General features: G+C 37.6%; 1 protein-coding gene across 2 annotated transcripts in view; it reads right to left on the reverse strand.

The window, feature by feature from the left end:
* Window positions 1-747: 747 nt before the first annotated feature.
* Window positions 748-21,253, reverse strand: part of KIAA0355 (KIAA0355 ortholog) — a 51,532-nt gene continuing 31,026 nt past the window's right edge. For both annotated transcript variants that reach the window (XM_032195466.1, XM_032195467.1), the window contains 12 exons: window positions 17,137-17,343; window positions 14,886-15,026; window positions 14,517-14,612; window positions 14,222-14,383; window positions 13,119-13,277; window positions 9,396-9,493; window positions 7,769-7,894; window positions 6,221-7,209; window positions 3,468-3,633; window positions 2,476-2,610; window positions 1,936-2,014; window positions 748-1,359 (listed from right to left, as the gene is read on the reverse strand). In XM_032195466.1, coding sequence (XP_032051357.1) covers window positions 1,036-1,359; window positions 1,936-2,014; window positions 2,476-2,610; window positions 3,468-3,633; window positions 6,221-7,209; window positions 7,769-7,894; window positions 9,396-9,493; window positions 13,119-13,277; window positions 14,222-14,383; window positions 14,517-14,612; window positions 14,886-15,026; window positions 17,137-17,343 — 2,682 coding nt within the window. In that variant the 3' untranslated portion in view covers window positions 748-1,035. The remainder of the gene's footprint in view (window positions 1,360-1,935; window positions 2,015-2,475; window positions 2,611-3,467; window positions 3,634-6,220; window positions 7,210-7,768; window positions 7,895-9,395; window positions 9,494-13,118; window positions 13,278-14,221; window positions 14,384-14,516; window positions 14,613-14,885; window positions 15,027-17,136; window positions 17,344-21,253) is intronic.

The raw sequence follows: 21,253 nt of genomic DNA on the forward strand, positions 1-21,253 counted from the left end.
TCCCAGATCCACTTTGGTTGGAAGATTATTCCCAATTCCACAGGTTCACTTAATGGCACATATTGACTGCAAATAATTACTTTATCCTTTTAAAAAAAATAATGTTCTTTTAGCTAACTGCTACCCCACATTTCAGTTCTAGTATCTTCTGAGCCAGCTCACAATTTTTTTTTTATTTTTTTAATTACTATTTTTTTAATCAACTGTAGCATCTGAAATAAGACTTTAAATATATGCAAGTAGTCTTTTAGGCTATAATTTCACACATTTAAGGAGCACTGTGTGGATAAAGCCTTTGGCCAAATGAAACGGTAACAAGTTATCTATGTATTTGAAAACCAGTGTCACGTTATCCACACAGATGCCATCTACTTTAAGCAGCTCAGATTATAGTTGTGACACAAATTTGAGTGGTTCGGTTGATCTATACTTAGAGTAAGGAAACTACCACAAAACTCAATTTCGCAACTGTTTCTGCAACAGTTTCATAGTGAACTCACTTGTGTGGCACGTGAAAAGCTGCTGTTGTACTTCATTTAAAAAAAAAAAAAAGTTGCCCAAAGGCCATTTATGGAGAATACAAAGGTTTTACAGCTTGTCCGTTATAAATTTAAACACAGTGTTGAGCAAAGTGACCACTATATATTTGCTTCAATGTGTTTCAGTAAGATGTTTAACTATAAATCTATATGAAAATAGCTATAAAATACAGTGTTTCTTGTATGGTAGTCCTTCAGCAGTGTTTTAAAAAAAGCTTTTGAAAGTAAAGGCAATATACACATTTTTAAAAGCATTTCTAAATCACAGTTTTGGGCTGTTCCATGTACATCAAACAAACATATTGGCCATATTGCTCAGCACTGCAAATAAGATTCAAGAGTTTGTAGATCCTCCCCCCAACATCCGGCCCCCAAGCCCTCTCAATTCCATATTTAATGAGATAAACAGGATCTAGCCAATACACAGTTATGAAACAAAGGATATGTAGTTTATGACTGTTTGGCCCTGTGCTGCGTTTTCCAATATGAAAAGCATTTAGTACTGATGCAGGTAAGATGGTCTGCGTTCGTGCTTCACTGGAAAAGATTTAAAGCCCTTATTCATCTGTTTGTGCTGGGAAGCCTGTTGCTGCGATTGCTGTTGCTGCGCATAGGCAAAGCTAGAGGAAATTCCTGTTGCTGGAGCGCAGTCGTTGGCTGCTGCCCACACAGGTGACTGGAGGATCTGCATCGTGTCACTCCACTGGCTGACCGGGCTGCTCATGGGATACAAAGATGCACTCTGACTGGGTAGTGTATTCGTGACAGAGGACGCATGCTGCCAGGGTGCCTTTGGAGGCCAGGTTTTGGTTTTATTATCCTGAAAAAAAAAAATAAAAAAAATCAGTTGTTGTTTTGTGGTTGGTTTTGTTTGACCAAAATGCTTTTGAGACAATATATCTTATTCCCTCTCAACAACATTTCAGAAGATTAATCTTTAAAAATAGAACTGATGCATATATATAACTACTCACTCTTTTACTTGCCTTTTGAAAAACCTTTATTTACTTCAAGCACTTGGCTTTACTAATAGTAGCCCTGCCGTAAGTCAAAATGTCTAGTAAGATAAGTGATACTGGTGATATACTCCGTTTTCTCTGCACAGACAATTTAAGTTGTCTGTGTTACCTCTTCACTTAATATAAAACCTTGTTTTCTCTATCATTACAATTTTTGCTACAAGGGAAACGTTAAATCACTTTCGATTTTAATATTTAAATCTGGCAACTGGTAAAAAAAAAAATTTAGTACTACTTGAGTGGGAATGAATTGAGATTTAGCTGAGGTAAGTGATCTGGAGGTACAAATGCTATTCTGATTGTTTTCCTAGTGAAAATGAGCCCAAAACACATGCAGGAAAAATGCAAATAACTAAGCAAAGCCGTTTTCTGCTTACCTGATTACGGTCGTCTGCTGCAGAAAGAAGAGGTGGCGATGGTAGCGTACTAGGTTCCTGTTCGCCACTACTGTGTTTTCTGCCCCAAAAAAAGAGAGTGACATTTACTGTTTTTTTCCTTAATGAGTCACCTGCATTAATCTGCTACTACCATACACTACTCTGTAGTTTCAGTCTGTCATACCTGACAGCCCAGAATATGTACCGCATGTTTTTCCTCAGTACAGGTAAAAATACAAGCTGTTGCAGCAAGAAATTCATTACTGAAAGGGAAAGTGTTAAATACAGTGTTTCAGCCAACAACTGGCTATTTGCACAGATACTTATATGAAGATTTAGCTGCTAACAACTCAGTCTGTGAATTCCTAGCATTAAGATCAGACACATTATACACTGATCCATATCAACAGTGTAGTATGCACACTGACATTCATATGACTTCATCTAATTGGCAGGAGTTAAATCCTTTGTATGGCTACTTGAATTATCAAAACACACGAATCATATGAAGCAATGTGTATTCCTGGTTATTTTGCTAACCTTCTCTGCTTTACAGCAGCAACAAGGTCTGGCCCTGAGAACATGGAGAACAAGCTGTCTCCATTGGCGGAAGAGGTCTCATCACTTGAGCTGGCGGAGTCTCCTTGAGTACCAGACCAGCTGTTTGTCACATCACTGGAAGACAAAAAGTTGTATTAGTCCTTGTATTTACGGTGCCTGGTCCGACTGTATGCTTTGGTTAGCTATGCTGAATCTCTGTGACAGACGACAGAACATAATTTTTTTTTTTTTTTTTTTTTTTTGTAAAACACAGAACATGAATACTTTTACGTATTTGCTTCTGAATGATCACATCACTGCTTTATCTGTTACAGTCACTTCATATATTCTACTAAAGTCAATATAATGTTGTCACAGTCTCTCCTGGTCAGGAAAGGAAAACAAATGATTACTAGTTTTGCCATCACTAAGCTCTCGGCTCTTCCACTGCAAAACTGAGCTAGAATACATACTTGCTCTACTGGTTTTAAGTTAGCCTTAGGCTCACAGCTATCATGATATGGACAAACGGACAGAGGTTCTTGAAACACTTGCTTCGTAATAAATTGTTATTACTTGGAAAAGATTAAGTACTACTAACATACTTGCTGTAATGTAATGGATAAAATCTGGAAAGCTGAATTCAGTCAGGTGCTGTAACTTCCATTGCATCACTCCTCATCAAAAATACAATTTAAAGGTTTTCACAATACTGAAATAGGAACGTTTTGAATCTGTTATAAAGCCCGTATTTCCTCTGTTTGAGTCAAACTCAGTACCCAATCTACTCTGAAGAACATAAACAAATGCCAGTGCTTCAGTATCAACATGGTAAGGGCTCCCGTTTCTCTCTCGTGACAGTGAGCTGCAGCTTTTACAGATGTAGCAGCAATCAGAAAGAAATACCCTGTATTCCCATGTTCTCCCAAGCTTCACTGTAATGCAGATCCAAATACCAAAAAAAAAGAAAAGCAGCCTGTCCAATCTCTTACCTTTCTGTGAAATACTCAGGAAAGGGCCAGGTTTTGTGAGGATCATCAGGAAGAGGCCAGTTGCTACGTGTGTTGCTTGGACGACGAACATGCTGTGCTTGCCTTTTTTGTTGCATAGCCTGGTTGACCCCAGCAACATAGCGGGCAAATTCTGGATCAGACCCAACTGAATAAAACACATGAGGAAGTCAGTTGCTGATATTCAGCTATTTCTACTGCACTTACTCCCTTCATTTAATCCTCTAGACTTGACCATCCCCCAAGAGAAAGTAAGCGCCCTCACTGATAGTAAGTGCCAGACAATTGATGCCTCTTGATGGAGCAGTGAGGAACACTAACAGGAGAGGTTTTAATAAAAGTAGAGAAGTACCGCTGTACATGGTAGATAATAATTCTTGGGTGGAAATACACCTGCCCCTTGCCAATACTTCAGGGATAAGTATTCACGACTAAGATCATGACCATACACTGAACGGTCCAACATCCAACCAACAAACACTGACAGAATTAAAAGCTGTACGTCTATCCAGTCTCAGAGAAAAAACATTTGAATTTACTACCGTTGATTTGGGATTGCAACATGATTTCCAGCTATGCTGTGATTCTGCTTGCTTCTTGAGAAATCAGAAGCTCAGATTGATCTCATTAGAACACAGAGGCCAGAAGCTACTTCCTACAAAGACTACACAACCATTTTGAAAACATCCTCAGCCTGGACTACATGGTATTTCAGAATATGGCTGATATTTACCAAAAAAAAAGCAGTTATCCTTAAAATAATAGTAATAAAAAATCTTCAAGTCTTAAAATGCTTTTCATTTCCCAAATACCTAATCAGCAGTATGCACCATCTTGCGCAGACACAGCAAAAGCCTTAATGCAAAAGTGTTTTAAATGCCCAATAAATCAAAACAAATTATGTATGCGTTAAAAAATACTCTTAGGAGACAGTGTAATTGAATTTCCAAGGCTTTACAGTTGGACTGAATTTACGGAAAATTTCTCAGCTACATGCGTAATAGTCACAACACGAAGCACACAGCTGCTGGCTTGCTTGTCTCAGTTTTAAAGAGCGAAGAACAGCCAAGTGTGCACAGCTTGGAAAACAGAAATCGAGATGTCTTTCATGTGATTGCTTCCCTATGTTCAGTTCAGCATTTGAAGAAAAGCTTCTTCATTTAGCACACTTAGAAAAGAACTCTGCAATGTTTTGTTGCATACGAATTAAAACTATAACAAAGATAACTGTTTCTACACATCCTTTATCATGTAAGCACGGGACAGAGCTACCTGACATCTGTGCAGAAACAAAATGTTCCCACTAACACTTGTTTTCTTTGATAAATACTTATGTCAATTTAAGTTGAGATTTGAAGCTAGACATCCTCAGATCTAAGGATTGGTTCTGAAGGGCATGCAGGTTTTTTTTTTCTGTGGATAGCATTAGGTATTAAATTACTCTTATATTCAAAAATGGCAACTTGTGTTGATTTTTACCTCTGTAAAAACATATCAGATAAACAGCTTTTTATGAGATAGATTCACCTGTGAAGATAATTTAAAAAAACACAGATGTATCAACTTTCCTTCTACTAATAAAGCATTAAGTTCTTAGAGATTATACAAGTATGGCATAATACATTTTTAGTAGGTACTTAAGTCTTTGACCATGAAAAATCATCAATTTTATCAATTCTTCATTAGCAGCTTTTCATCTGAATAGTCATCTTTTTCAGACTCTAAAAATATTTATCAAGTATATTTATTTGTTTCACATGACAAAAATCCTAAGAAAGTTTGAAAGTGAAAGTGTGTGTGTGTGTCTTTTAAAGCTTTCTAGCTAGAGCTTAGATTGAAACCTCCTACATCACAGCTTAACCTGGCATGTTATATGAAGAGAGGTTATCTTTCTAATCTATTTGATTGGATTTTTTTTTTTTTAATCACACATATACACAGATGACAGCAGAAGGATTTGTGGTTTGATGAAAGGTTTTCCTGTTAGTTCTAGTGCTGCCTCTCTCCAGGCACTTTTAATAAATGCATACTACAGAGTTTCTGTAGCTATGTTCCATGCCAACAGAAATTATATTTATGAGAGAATAGATTGTCCTGTTGATCTTAGTAGTGTGAGAACAATTCATTGATCTCCTCTTCGATGCAGACTCTACAATCAATTCAATTCCATAGCTTTCAGGCTACTTGCTTATGGATATAAAATGTTATCTCACTTCCTCTTTGACAATAATCCCCATAAATTTACAATTTATCGGTGGTTCAAATACATATGGCAAACCACATGGCACTTGCTCTTTAGTCTCTAATCCTTCAACATCAGAGCTTTTCACTGCAGTAACAGCTGGAGAGCAGAAACCAGTATGATTTCTATGAAACTGCATAGTAATGAAGTTGAAATGCAGGGGTATGGAAAAGATGCAATCCAAGTGTATCTCCGGAGTTCAAGACTGGTAAAGAGCAGGAAATATAATTTGGGGGGGAGGCAAAATACATACATTCATAAGTTAACAATGCTTTTAAACAACTTCAAAAATAACAATAGGAAGAACACTATCTCTAAGTAACTGTTTCAACACTTTGATGTGATCCATATAGGAAAGGTCAGAACTTGTCATCTTAAGCACCTTATCATCTGGTAAATAGCACCAGGAAATAATTATTGCTAGCAATACCTAACAGTACTCTTTTCTTTGTAAAAGGATTCTTATAAAAAGTAATAAAGAAAAGACACACACCTGCAGGGTCAAAAGGTAGAATTTCTCCCAGCATCCCAAACACTCCATCAGTTTGGTCACGATTTGGCCACGTATTGTTTCTAGGTCCTTGTGGTTTCTGTCCTAACATCTCTGACATCATATTGTCCATATAGCTGCTCACAAGACCCAAACTGTATAAATCAGAGCTTAAATCTGAAAAACCAGGATTGTTCCACTGGTTCATATGAGACAATCCAGCTCCAACAGCTTGGGCTGGCTGCTGTGAAGAACTAGTCAGCCATTTGGTAGGTGCACGTTGCTGTGGTCCAATAGGTTGAAGCAAATGTTGGTAATACTGCATTTGCTGCTGCTGCTTTTGTGACTGCTGTTGCTGTGACAAGCCTTGCTGAGAAGGATGCAGTGGTGTGTGTGAGAGAGACTGCGGCTGCTGTTGTACTGTTCCTGATTTTTGCTCTGTTCCTGTAGAGGATGCAACAGAGTTCCTTCTTTTCACCATCGGAGAAGCTTGCTGGGATTTGCCCATGTTAAAACCAGACAAAAAATCTATAACATCCTGCATTTCTTGGTCAGTTGGTAAATTCATACCTTTGTCATCCTTTCCTTCATCTGGTTTGAAGAAGTTGTCCCGTCTTTCAACTAGAAACCCATTCACTATTTGATTATTTGTGCTCTGAATTGACTGTAATGAATCTGTGGTCCTAGGAAAGTTACCGATGTTTAAAATGCTTTGTAACCGTGCATCTATGTTAGTGGGCATTTTAGTCTTCTCCTCTGAGTTCGAACTTACGAAAATATTTTTGGAAGGTGTATTGGGAATTGAATAACTTCCACTATTACTTGTACTGGTGCAGGAAGTTTTTTTTGTAAACCGTGAAGTCAGTTTTGAGAACGTCTTCTGTAGACCACCTGAAGATTTGCTTCCATTTCCAGATGGCATATCAACTTGATTCCCAAAGTCTGAGATTTCACGCTGTAACTGGATCTGAATACAAGGCAAAGCTTGCTCCCTGCATCAACAAAAACATTTATCAAACCACTTAAAAAACTTCATTTATCCTAACATCCCATTGGTTGTCTAAAGAAATTTAACTGAGTTTGTATTTTGGAGAAAAATGTGCACTTGGGTAATAGAAAGTGAAAGAAATAAAAGCAAAGGTCTCTCTCAGATTGCTAAATTCATCAGCTTCTTCCTATGGTAAGAATTTGAACTATTACTAACATTTGCAATAGCATTTACTACTCTCCTTTCCTTAAGAAATGTTAATTGTGCTTCAAAATCTAAACGGAGGTATTTATTTTAAAATATGTTATATATATATGTATTTTAACGCAAGAGAAACATACCTCCATACACATGGATAAGCTGCTGTTTAAAAGAAAACCTCTGTATGTTAAATAGGTACAAGGTACCTATACAGAGTCCCAGTTTCTTGCATGGAAGTTTGACAAATGATTTCCCTTTCTGATGAACTAGTGCTATCCGAATTCTACAGTACAGCCTTTTCAATGATGATGGCTTTGTTTAAACTGGAAAAAGCGAAACATGAGGCTCAAGAAGAGATGTACCTTCCCTCCTTCCACCTGTGTATGTCAAACACAGCAGTATAAAGCACGTCTACTAGACCCAAAGTCTTCTCTGGATCCAGACTCCTCTGTAGCAAAGACATTGTTGCTGGATCTTCCTTCAAACACCTGTAATCATTAAGATTAACATTTAAAAATAAAAGGTTTGAATTTCACATTAAACAATTTTACCATGCTAGTCAGATAATAAAAGGCTAATTTATACACTACTGCTGCTCCTATAAAGGTACAACTAGTAGGGCAGTATAATGCATGAACACCCAAGGGCTCCTAAGGACAGCACCTGCAGTCCCAGTTTCTCTTTTTAATTGTTGAATATACAGCTAATCCAATTTTAAGCTCATTTTAAAATCAGGATTATCTCTTTAGCTGAGTAGGCATAATTCAACCACAGAAGTAAGAAAAAACAAATACAAAAAAACCTATTTTTAAGAAAGTAGCAAGAGTGCTCAGCAAACTTAACAAAAATGCTAGTGCATGACACTTGCATCTTGAGTGCAATCTAGGAGTTCAATGCTAAGAAACACCCAGCCTGACACAGTCAGAATGAAAAATGATTCAGCATATCCAATAGGCTGTAGAACATGCTACTGAGCTGTGAAGGTGCAGAAATACTGAATTTTTTCAATCGATGGCACAGAATTAAGGTGAAATCAGAATAACTTAAATCTATGTATTGACACATTTGTCAAGTATTTAATGAGCCCTCCAGCACAGAAGAGTAAACAGGAGCTGTTGCTGTGTGTCAGTAGGCGGAGCTCTTCCAGAGCACACAAACCCTGGCTCAGAGCACTCTGCAGTTTTTTCGCTCTTTCACAATAGAGCACTTTATATGAAGAGAACAGAAGTGCCAGTTTCTACTCAGCAGAGGAATTAAAGATGAATTTGGATAAACAGACTATGGGCTGACTTGTACTTCTGGACATGCCAGTGGTACCATTAGTGACAGGCTATCTCACTAAGGATTCACATGAATGATTTGTGTTGCACCAAAACCCGTAACACTGAGTACACTGAAGAAAGAGAGGAAGCGTTCTAATTCCAAATTACTGTTTCAAAAGAGAAGTCCTCGCCTGAGAATGAGGATTAGTTCTAATATGCTTTCCTGGGCAGTTAATTAAGCCACTAGGGATGGCATCTCTCGAAACACAGTTCTGCGGTTCACAACAGCGCTTAAAGAACAGCTCAGTTAAGAGGGCCAAAGCTCTTGTCTTCATCTCATCTGATGCCTGACCTTCTTGTGGTAACAGCTGTGGGGACCTGCCAGGGAGGAGCATAACAGGAATATTTCTGGATTTATATTTAACTTCCTCTTTCATCATCCAGCTTTTACATTCTTCTCTTCAGAGGAATGTTGCAGTGCACCAGCCTTGCCTCCCTTCCACTGCCTCCAACAGAGGGAGCACCAGTACAAAGACTGTTGAAAGTCTTTGAAAGTACAGCTGTTGGTCAATCTTTGCGAAGTGGTGGTATTTAATCAGCACAAGGCAAAGGAATTTAAGGTAGATCATAGTATTCCCCAATCCATTTGTACTGCATTGTATTTCTTCCCATATACTTAAACAGCCATACCTACTAGCATGATCTACAATACAGTATTTTTATTTACCAAGTTGATGGAACTTGCACCACAATTCTGGATCCTTCTAAACTTATCTGAGGAGCGTAGGCTTCTTTATTTTCAATCTGTGCTGTGTCCACAACCACCTAGCAAATAAAAAGGGAAATGGTTTTCAGAATTAGTTCTATTTTATCACCCCTGTATTACAGATGCAATTGTCTCACCTCCCTGCCATGCTACAGGTGCAAAAAGAACCACATAAAAACAAATCAAGTCACAAAATCATTATAAGTTGATTTCTATTTTAATATCTTGGGAGCGGGGGAAAAGAAATCATACCAAATTATTAGTTTAATACATTAGCCTACATTTCAAGGACTTAATTCCTCCCAATTACATACTATAGTTACATATCAAACATGTACTTACCAGCTGCTTTATGTAGCAGCTGGTAGTTATCAATGGCTTTGCATAACAGCCCTTACATTTGAGAAGTCTGAGCACTATTAAGGTAGTAATTGTGCCAAACACCTATTAAAATACTGTAAATAACCTAACTGCAGTGCACAACATGATACAGACAAATAGTATTTAGTCAAACTCTTCTCATAGCTTGTAATTTTTAACACACATACCCCCCACCCACCCACATTCATGGTTACAAAATTTCATACCAGTATTTCTTTACTTAATGGAACTATTTATAACAGGGAATTAATAGTAGTGAAGAAAGGAAAAGTGACTGTTCAATTTGTTGAATTCTCAGCTTTCTGTAAGATATCATGAATTTATATGGAAGATGAAAGTCTTGAAAATTAATCTGCTGTCATGAAACTCTTTTTATGGAAACTGAAAAGGAATGGATTCACTTCAGCTTCATTTAAACTTCAGTACCAGTGATAGTAAGTTCCATATTTGGTTTCTGCTTTCTGTTGTTGTCCAGTCTGCATGGGCTGGCCTTTTTGATCATTTCCATAATTTCCTATTTTGGTCATGCTGAACCAGCAGCTTTTTGGCAGCACTCAGCAGTTCTTGCTCCAGTGACTAGCAGATTAGCTGTACCATTTATCCTTGAAATGGCAAAAAGTCCTTCTGTATAAAAAGCCTCAAGGGGCATTACTGGCTTTTTTGCAATCATCCCACACTGGTTCTACTTCTACCTCATTGTCTTTTACTAGTTATGAAATGTGAAATATAAATAGTGCTGAGATTTTGTCTCTCCTGCATTAACAAAATAATTCAATGGTAGTTCAACAACTTTTTCCCATCATTTCAATATTTTAGCATAGGGACTTAGTTTTCCTCCAGTTGTCTCTGAACACTTGCTCAAGTTTATTCCAACTTGTAAAAACGTGTCTAAGCACAGTTATATGAGACACCATGCTATTATGTGTTCATGAAAATACCTCTCAATTAATAACAGTGCAACCACATAACATTTTTCTTCATGTTTATACCACGTTAATTTTATTTAATTTGGTATAGATTTAGCTATATTGCTAAATATAATAAGGTTAAGGAGAGACTACGATTACTAATACATAGTTATTTTCTCGGGAGCTGGGGGGAAAAGAAAAATTACTATCTGCATCTGAGATCCTTAAGCCAAAAAGCAAAATTGTCATTTGTGCAAATCTAGATCAGTTCCTGGAAGTGATGCACCACAGCAGTTATGGTCTTGGGCTTTTTTTTCCAGGGTCAAGAGCCTGCGTAATATTGTCTCACAATTCATTTATCTGAGTTGTACACAAAATAAACTTAAAATAAACACATTTGTCACTCCCTGCCTGGTGGGTGCTTAGAGGATAGCTTCCTGTGCATCAGACATCTATTGTTCTTGTTTTACAGGTGTTTCCTCCCTCATCTCCACCCAAAGAATGCTTTAAAGAAATAAATTACAGTTTCTCATCATTGCATGAGACTACATACAGGCATAATTAATCTTATAAAAAATTATGGTATACAGATTACAAAGAAGGACTCAACTCTCACACCCTTTCAAATTGTTAACAAATCAAAAGTGAGAACGAACCAAGAGAAAAGGCTTGCAAGTATTTTACTAAGTGTATAGCTCATTATCGTGTCTTTGAAGATAGAAACCTGCTATTTTCAGAACCAGAGATTCAGGCAAAAATCTTTGGAGACATTCTTGATTCTACTCAAGGAATATTCCTTACACCAGCATTACCATTTGGGAGAATGTCTAAGTAAGTCTCATGCTGACAGCTCTCCCTATGTTATGATAAACCTGTAGGATATCAGCACTTTAATTACCAGCAGGTCTAACTAGTTATGTCTAGACTGGGGGTCACCAGATTTTAAGACTCCTGAGTCAAAATGTGCCTCAGGCCACTCCCAAAATTTCATCAGGGCAAGAATGAAATCCCTACACCTTTGTTTCACTGAAAAGGAAGTGGTGGGGGGTTGCAGCATCCTCCAAAGCATTCCTCATCTAGATGTTCAGGAGCCAAGTCAGGAATTACAGCACACTCCCACAGGGCTACTGAGAAACAGTTTCTTTCTTGGCCTCATTTCCCATACCCTGCCGTTCTCTGCATCCTACCCACCCTAAACTATGAGAGCTGAAGACAATTTCACTTAACCATGGCCCTTTTTCTAGTTGATTTGCATTTATTAATATTTAACACACATTTTCAATTGTATAGAAATCTGACCGATCCTACTATTCCACTGCTGCTCTCCATCCCTACAAAAATACCACATCTTATGCCTTCCTAAAAGTGCTTAACTCACTACCATTTCCTATCCTCAAATCACCATACTGGAGTGAAGTAAGGACTGACGGCAGATATGTTGTTGTTATGATACTGATGGTCCGTCCCTTGTTTATACAAGTCCCTTGAATTCAGCTATGATTTGAACCTACTTCTCCGGCATATTTAACATGAAGTGGATATCTAATACCTAATACGAAAGGAATATTGAAATAGAAATATCTGACATTCATTGTTATTGGAGAATGTATTAATAATACCAAAAATGTATGAATTAATCAATTAATAAGTTAATTTAAGTTTACTCAGAATTCTTGATAGAAAATTATCATCAGTTACAGTGTATCTCTATGCATGCATATCCTTCCTATCCTACTGCACTCTTGCCCCCATTTTATTTGCCCAGGTAAGTGAGAACTCACAGTTCAAAAAGATGTATTTGTTATGAGTGAACACTTCATTAAAAGAAGAGATTGCACTAATTAGTTATGGAAGTACTTTTAGCAGTACTTAGCTACTCTAAAATGTCTGGGTTTTTGTTTGTTTGTAACGAACACGTCTACACAAAATCATTTAATAGCTATGTCTTGTGTCGGAGGTGTCAGGTGCAGAGGACTTCCTGGCTTCTGTTGAGCAGGAAGCCTGCTTCCATTCAAATCAGAGAGGAAATGGAAAAATGGCAGTTTTCAAAGTGCAGCTAAGAGAAGGGGCGGCGTTAACATGGTTATCTATAGCGAAATAGAAAGATTTTCAAATCTATCTGTTGAACTTAATTTCTTATGTTCCCCCTAATCCATAGAGAATATGAAGTACACAGTATGTTCCCCCTGTTCCTATCAACTACAAATAATATCTCCGAAGAACTTGTATTCCATGAGGAAACATCTTGTTCATAACTTAAATTAGCTGCAGTGCTAAAAACTGACGAAGAGGAAGACATAGGAAATGAATTTCCAAACACCTCAAAATATCTATTTTTTGTTCAGGATGTTTAAATAATCTTTTTCTTTTGCTAAGCCTGTCTATAGTTACTTACCAGTCCAGCTTGGCCAAATAACAATTGTACAGCAGTTTTGCAGGCTCCTCGCCAAGTCGAAGGGCAAACCTGATTTAGTACTTCAGTAACAGGAGAGTCATCTCGTGGTGTAAGTCCATTATGGCATCCAGCTTCTTTAATTAACTGCAGCATCGTGTGCTGAAAAACAAACAAAAATTTTGTCACACAAAGCACGATTCAACAATGTTAATACCAATGCCTCCATATGTATTTACCATTGGTTCTATACATCTTCACAACTTTTTCAACCAACTACAATGTCTGTTACCTCTAAACAGTCTCGTGAAACTGTAAGAGCTTAACTGCAGAATAGAAATATGGGACAGTCTCTATTTGGAAGACAGAAACATGATAAACACTATTTAGCTTTTGCTCTTGCAAAACAGTTAATGAAAACTACAAAAAAAAAAAACGCTGCAAAGACAACATAAAAGCATTTTAAGCTGTGAGTTGTTTCAACTCTTTCAGGAGCAGGGAACTAGCCTTATCTGAAAGAGTGAAAATGCTCATTAAAATTGCCCAAATTACTTCTGAATAGTTACCTTTTCTTAATATTGAAAATTTGATCAACTTTTCCACAACTTCTAAAAATACATTTTAAATATATTTTGAAAGATTGCTTAAAGTTTGTAAGAAGAAAGGAAAAAGCATTTTGCAATCAAATTCCTTTTAAAGCACACCCCTCAGCACTAGAATGGCATGGGCCTGACTGATTCTGGAACCTAAGAAGATAAAAGCTCTTAAGTACATCACTTGCTTGCGGCAGCTCTAAGGGCTCACTTTGTTCTGCAGATTTTGATACCTAACCACCTATTTTCAGTATTCATAGAAGCTTCATTACCTCCTAGACTTTTGTGTTTCTCTTAGATTGGACTGAATTTGCCCAGGTGGTTAAAATGTTGTCAGAGAAAGGCATGGACCTACAATGTTATCACATCTTGTTTCCACAGGAAGTCAGACTAAAAATATGCACATTTAAGTACAAGTCTGGCACTGAACTCCTTAAAACTCAGAGAACAACTGCAGTAGGAGTTCTACTGATTTTTATTTTTAACTACTGCGGTTGGATGCAGGGCTATTACCGTTTTCAGTTTCAGGTTTTCTGCTGCAGACTCATTAAAGGATATCCCTTTCAGAAAATGTGATCCTATCTGAACAGGTACAGTGGGCAGTTCACACTGAATTGGCTGCGGTGGAGTCTGTCTCCTTCCTGTTTGCTGGGCTTCAGCTTCACTGCAACAGCCCTGAAGTATAAGAGAATAGATCAATTAGAAAGAAATGAAGACATTAAAAAAACCTTGCTGTTAATTTTTTTTTTTCAAGTAGTTATTTTCAAGGTGAGGAGGGATGAAAGAGAACAGGTTTAGCAGATCATACCTGAAGACTTGCTTCAATAGCTTTTGGGTTCAAGTGGAAGCCAGCTTTCATTGCATATTCACAATGGCCTAGGCTCTCCAAAGCCACTTTGTAAGCCTGAAATTAAAGAAAAAGTTGAAATGGAACAGCCACATCAGCAAAGAAGTTGGCAGCCATTGCATCTGGATACACATGTAGAAATTATTAAGTGAGCAAACCTGTACAGCACGTATGCGTTTATCATGTAAGACCTCGACTCTGGTAATTCTCATATACCTCATGGCTGCCCACGGTCTATATTTCTGCAATAATAAATTCCTTCCCTATTTCATTCATTGACCTACTGACTGTACTAGACACACATAAAAGCAACAGACTTTAAAAGCTCACCTGCAAAGCACTATCAATTTTCATGTTTAGCTCTTTGAGCTGATGCTCAGGGATTGCCACACTCTGTGAGCAGAAAAGTTGTTGAACTTCAATTCCTGCCAAACATCCATCACAGCCTCTTTCTCGCAATCGAGATGTTGCCTGTAATGTATGGAAAAAAATACTGGGTAAAGAGATTCAACAATAAACTAGATCACAATTAAAAAAGAAACAAAAACAAAAAAAAAAACACACACAAAGTTTAAGCATCATAAAGGAGGTGAGAAGAAGCACCTGGTGGAAAGGATCTGGAGCTGGTTATATATTAGAACTGATTTAATTTCTACTGTTCCTTTGAAAGTACAGATCTCACATAATTTGTATGGCATACAGGTGCTGGCTAGCAACTCAAGTCAGTATTGGTTGCTCTATTTCAATTCCTTTTCTTAACTAAGGATCCCGGTTACATAGGCAACATAATGAACACGGTTTGCTGAGAAGAGACTTATGTACATTAAGGTATGCTTTATAAAATTAAGGGTGGTTACTGCGGTACAATTTGAGAAGAACCACACAAGACTGTAAAATCAACAGAGTACAGCAAGGGCGCAGCAGCTTTATGTAATATGATTTTAAAAAATGAAAGATATGAAAAGACAAATATCTGTTCGTAACAGTACAATAAAAATAGCACACTACTGAGCAAAGCAAAACAAATAGAAACCTATTCGCAACCACATTTAAGACCTCAGACACTTAATTTTTCAGTCTAAGGAGTCGTACTCCCCCAAATTGGGGATTTTTGCTACTGCAGCCAATGAACAGACGCATCAATTACTTCTACAACACGTGTAAAGTTACACCATTTCCAACTGAAATTCTTAAAAAGGAAAAGTAATTTTGAGCTACAAACTATCATAAACATTGTTCTGAAACAGTACATAGTCTACTGCCAAACAGGCTGGTTTTATATGGAAATAACGGATTGCCCTCCACTCTCCGATGTAAAAATTCAGAAAGACTTCTGTATTCCATGTCTCCCTTCTATCAAGATGAAATAGGTATGACATATAATTGGTGTATCTTCAAGACAGGAGAGAAAGATTATTTACTTAGAGAGATTTGTTTAAGAGCTTTTTACTTTACTATCCTAAAACCCAACATAAACCTGCTTCTTCCCATGAATGGATGTTTAATACAGGATTGAATTAATTGTATTAAACTCAATTTTGAAATATAGGTGATATCAACAGAAATAGCTGAAGTAGACTGTTCTTATGCAAAAGACGTAGCATTATACCAGCATTAGTACTGTTAAGATTCTACAGAATATACCTAAAGCATTCCCAAATCCTTATTTCGTCCAATGAAAGAAATCTATGCTGCCGTAGAAATTACCAATAATTCATCTGCGTTCCAAGTTTTAAGGGAAATTTGTTTGCTTGCATACACCTTGCAGATGTTAGTTGATAAATGGAAACCCTGACAAGATTTCCAGTCAAGATGATTAACATGCCCATGCACGTTGCCAAATTAGACTTCAAAAGCACAATGCTCTAGGTTACTTAAATTTTAAGAAACCATGTGCTCAATGTCTGAAGCCATTTCGATCTGTCAGTCTGTAGACTTCAATAGTGTACAGGGAAAGCAGAAAAGCTCATAAAACTATTTTTCCTTGTACTTTTTTTTTTTTGGCAGGAAAAGTAAGGATTCCACAGATGGCAAGTGTTAGCTAAAACCCAAGTCAAAAGAGTGGTGTATTTAAGTAATATGATTAACATTCCAAATGCAATCAAACAACATCAAGCCTAACAGATAACTCTCCTTCAGTATGAAGACGAAAAATGTTAAAAGATACCATAAAAAATTTGAAATATAAAATCAAGTTCATGCTCACAATTTAAGAGGCATAGATGTTATCTAAGTTATTTTTCATCTAAAATTTTACTCTGCATTTGCAAAGACTTTCCACTCAACCACATTTGAACACTGTTAATTCCTTTCTAATAACAAACAGCTGTTTCCACTGTTTGTGCACTCCTTATATACACAATTGATCATGAATAAAAACTTTTTACAAAGCAGAGATAGTATAAACACCATGTAGGTAAAACAGATTTTAGCATCTGAAACTAATTGCACCGCGTTCCCTCCTTCAAATGTAGGATTTCTTTAAAATCCAAGATTTTTTTCTTCCCTTATCAGGGCACCCAGGCTTTGATTTTGGTTTCATCAAATATAAAGCAACATCACTATAGCAAGTCCTCCATACCTCTGCTGCTCCTCTCCATGATCTTATTGCATCTTCCAGCTCATTTGTGGGGCTTAAATTTGAGGCTCCGGCCCCACTAACACTCTTTCTTTCCTGGCCTACAGCTTCGGCAAAGCAAGAGTGTGCCACCGGCTGGACCTTCTGCAAAGCTTGTGACAGGAACTGAAAGTGGACCTGCATCACGGTCAAGAAACATCGCCCAAGCACCTGTAGGAGGAAAAAAACCAAAACAAAACAAACAAAAAAACCAAACAATTTCAAGTAAATAGATTTTATAGAAATACTTCTTCCTTTTTGTTCAATGCTTGTGTAAGCCGCTAAGTAAACTCAGATCTTTAATTAAAAATATAATAATGAATTAGACCTAAAGCGACACATGACATTTAACCATTTAACAAAGCTAAACAGTGAGGAACAGTTTCTGTGACTTAAGGAGAAATCAGAGTGACATGGTTGATGCAAGCCTTGTGCCGTCTTTCCTTTCTGAGATCAAGATAAGATTATATGAAGAATGAAAAGCTTTAAGTTACTTCACAATATCAAACACATGAAACAATAAAAAAGTAGCATATTATCACAAGCAGAGTTAACAGCAAAACCCATTTGCACACAGACCTAGCTGAATTTGTGCTAAAAAAGTCAACTATTTTAAGACATGATCACAAAACTAGAAATTTAACCCAGATGTTTATCTTCCAAACAGAGCGACAATCAGTAATACGCATGAAAAACCTTTTGCCACATAATACGGAGAGGCACCACGGTACCATTTTTAGAATATAACAGTCACTTCAGCAAACACGCACAAAATTGCAGCTCTGTCACTTGCATTGTTTGACAGGAACTGCTAACACTGGCACAAATCTTCTCGTCAGAATATCTCACCAAAATGGGTCACGTAATACCACTCATCTGGAAAGCAGGAGGAAGAGTAGGGAAGAGCGAGCACAGGAGAAGCTGCTGGTCCATCCCCACAGCCAAGGGGGCTGGGGGTGGCACCAACAGCACCCCAAATCCTGTGGGTGCCACAGCCAGCTCCATACACTTATAGTAATAGGACACTTACAGTAATGCACTAATGGCCTCTGCACCCCATGCATTCCCAGTCCATTTTATCTCCCTCTCTTGTGCTAATGCTGCTCCTAAGAATTATGACCAGAGACAGACATATGCTTCAGTTACTACAAGCAAAACAAAAATCTCCAAAACCGAGCATTATGCCGCAGCCACCATGTGTGAACAGACTGGTGGAGTACAACCATGTGAAAGGGCAACCTGGAAGACAAGGCAGCACAAACACAAGCGCTCTGCCTGCTTGCAAGGCCACTCCTTCCTTAGTGGACAAAAGCTTATGACAAAGCACAACTAGATTGCAGGAGAGAAGCAAGTATTTTCCAAATTGCCATAAAAGCATTTAAGAGCTATTCAAAACGTTTTATTTCTTTTATGGAGTTTGTCACACAAAGTGGTTTGAAATGTATATTTGGCTTTCATTTATTAAGAGACTAGACTTGAATTCCATTTTAGGAATAATTCATAAAATACACAGATAATGTACAAAGCCATTGTGCCTTGGAGCAAGTCAGTCATCTGGCTTATTTTCAGCTACATTCTTCTGGAATAAAAATATTCAGACAATGGTCTTACTGGCAAGATGCTGTAGTCACACAAACAGTTATATGCATTAGCTATCTACTTTAAAAGACTCCGTGGTGGCAATTCTTTTTTCCATTGCATCCGGTCTCCTTTTGACATTCCATTCTGGTTCCATCACTTCCTTTCTTTGTACAAGGCATGAAATTAAACATTTTTGGTACTTTGACTGACCCCTGAAAGTGCAGTTTGCACTATTAAAAAAACACTCAGTGAATGATCAAATGAATAAAATTCCAACTTTTCTGACTACAAAATTAGAGAGGTTTATAAGAAAACTGCAGGGAAAGACTGGCAATCTGAATATTTCTGAGTATGAAGAATGCAGTTCTCAGGGGAAGGAAGAAGAAACCAGGACTCATTAGGAATGTCAAGCTGATTAAGTTTCAAAGAATATTTAAGGTACAGAGGTTGAAGTTTGCCCTGCCTGGGAATAATGCTCAAAATAAACAAATGATTTAGTTTTTAAGTGGCACCACACAACATTCCTAATGTAATTTATAATGTTAAACAGTAAAGACAAATAGGAACATCTGCTTTACTGAACTTCTATTTTGTTTGAAAAATAATCTATTTCAGTCTTCCTCAGAAAACAGTAAGAGTGGTTTTAACTGCTTAAATCAAATCCAATCGGTGGAAGATTTTTGCTCGCTCCAGATGACAAAGTTGCTTTGCTTCAAAATTCACTTCTTGAGGATTTTCCTCCAAAGAGCTCAGTCTCTGTCTTCACAGTGGGAAAGAAGTACGACCACCACCAGTTTAACAAATACAGCCGAGGTCAGCCAGCGGTTACCGAAGTGCGTAAAGCAATACTCTAGATCTCTGTTGCAATATCTGCAGAGCAACATTAGCATATGGATTTGGTGTTTTCACTATTACAAATACCATCCTCTATTTCCAGTTTATTTTTCCTTACTTTGTCGTGCAGAAGCTTTCAGTTCTTCTTAGACCATGATAAGAATTTAAAACTAGAGACCTTTTAATAATCAAGGACAAACTGGAACTGTTGCAGTTGTCAAACAGTAGGTTTCTCTTGATGGTGGTATTTTCTTAAACTATTTCTTAGACTCATTTCCATTGCATATACCATGACGTTTTCTGGCTTGCAAACTTTCCATCTCAAGAAATACACCTTTAGCACCTTGACTTTCCTAACCCTTTACCAGGTAGGACAACGATCTATCTAGGAATGACCTTACCTAAAAGCAATCTGGCATCATAGGCAGTTGAAAGCAATAAGACTTTTGGGGAGGTGTTGCATCAGACTTCATCTCAGAAGCAGGTGATGAGTTTAATCAAACTGGTTACATACAAACCCAAGCATCAGATGGGGATGCAGTGGTAGGTTACATTTTTGTTTATTATTTTTTTCCCAAACAACAACATCACAACACAATTATCCAATGGTTTCCTACTACCCTCATTTCCCTTATCACGGCTCTTTATGGCTTTGCTGACAAGAAGCCCTATGCACGACCTGCCTACCCACCAAGGAACCAGATTAAAATAGCAACATAATTAAGTTAACAATGAGCCATTACTCCAACTGGTGTACCAGATTATAAGATAAGCACCTTTCCCACATATTACTGGAAGCGAACAGAATATTACTCATTTTTTATTTATTTTTTTTTACTACATAGCAACGCCCTTCAGTTCGGAAGAGTGATCTCATACAACCAAAACACCTCTAAGAGAAGACACAATCCTGCTCACTAACAAAGAGTTACCTGCAAGATAAACTAGATTCCAGTGTAAGTTGTACCTCTGCATTTGCAGTATTAGGAGAGAGGAGCAGCTTAACAGACTTGCCCAAATAAAAGGTTCCCGAGTACCTCCTCAGACGATACTGCTGAGCTGCCACTCAAGACACTGAGTGTCACCTAGTAGAGACGCTGGAAAGGGAACTTCAGATATTACCATATTCCCTGCTCAGTCCAGTGAAAAATTATCCTGAATCTCACACTCCTTTTTCCCCAGTCAGTGAACCCTCATGAAGTCACATGCAAGCATTCCACTTTCTCTGCTTCCATTATGCAGATTCACAAGTTTTTAATCCTGCCTCCAGTTTTATGAAGATGTTAACGTTTCAGAAATCAGGAGAAGTAAGAATTTGTTAAAGTTTTCGCATAAATAGTTCTATATTCAAACCACAGAAAAGCAGATTAGGAGAGGATCCCCGAAGTTCATCCTACTGTCCCAAGGACGCGGTAATTTCACTGAGTCAGTTCTGCTAGACACAGGTTTAACCTGTTCTGTAAGGTCTCCATGAAGGAGGCTCCCTACCCTTCGTAGCAATCCACTTCAGTGCTTCTCTGACATTACGAAGTATTTCCACAACATCCCATATGAATGCTCTCTTCTGAAATTTAATTTCATTACTTCTTGCTCAGTCTTATGTGGACATGAAGGACAGAACATTGCCACGTTGTTCTGGCTGCTTCTCACATACCTGCAGGCTTCT

This window comes from Aythya fuligula, chromosome 12 (assembly GCF_009819795.1).
Source record: "Aythya fuligula isolate bAytFul2 chromosome 12, bAytFul2.pri, whole genome shotgun sequence".
Taxonomy (NCBI): Eukaryota; Metazoa; Chordata; class Aves; order Anseriformes; family Anatidae; genus Aythya; species Aythya fuligula.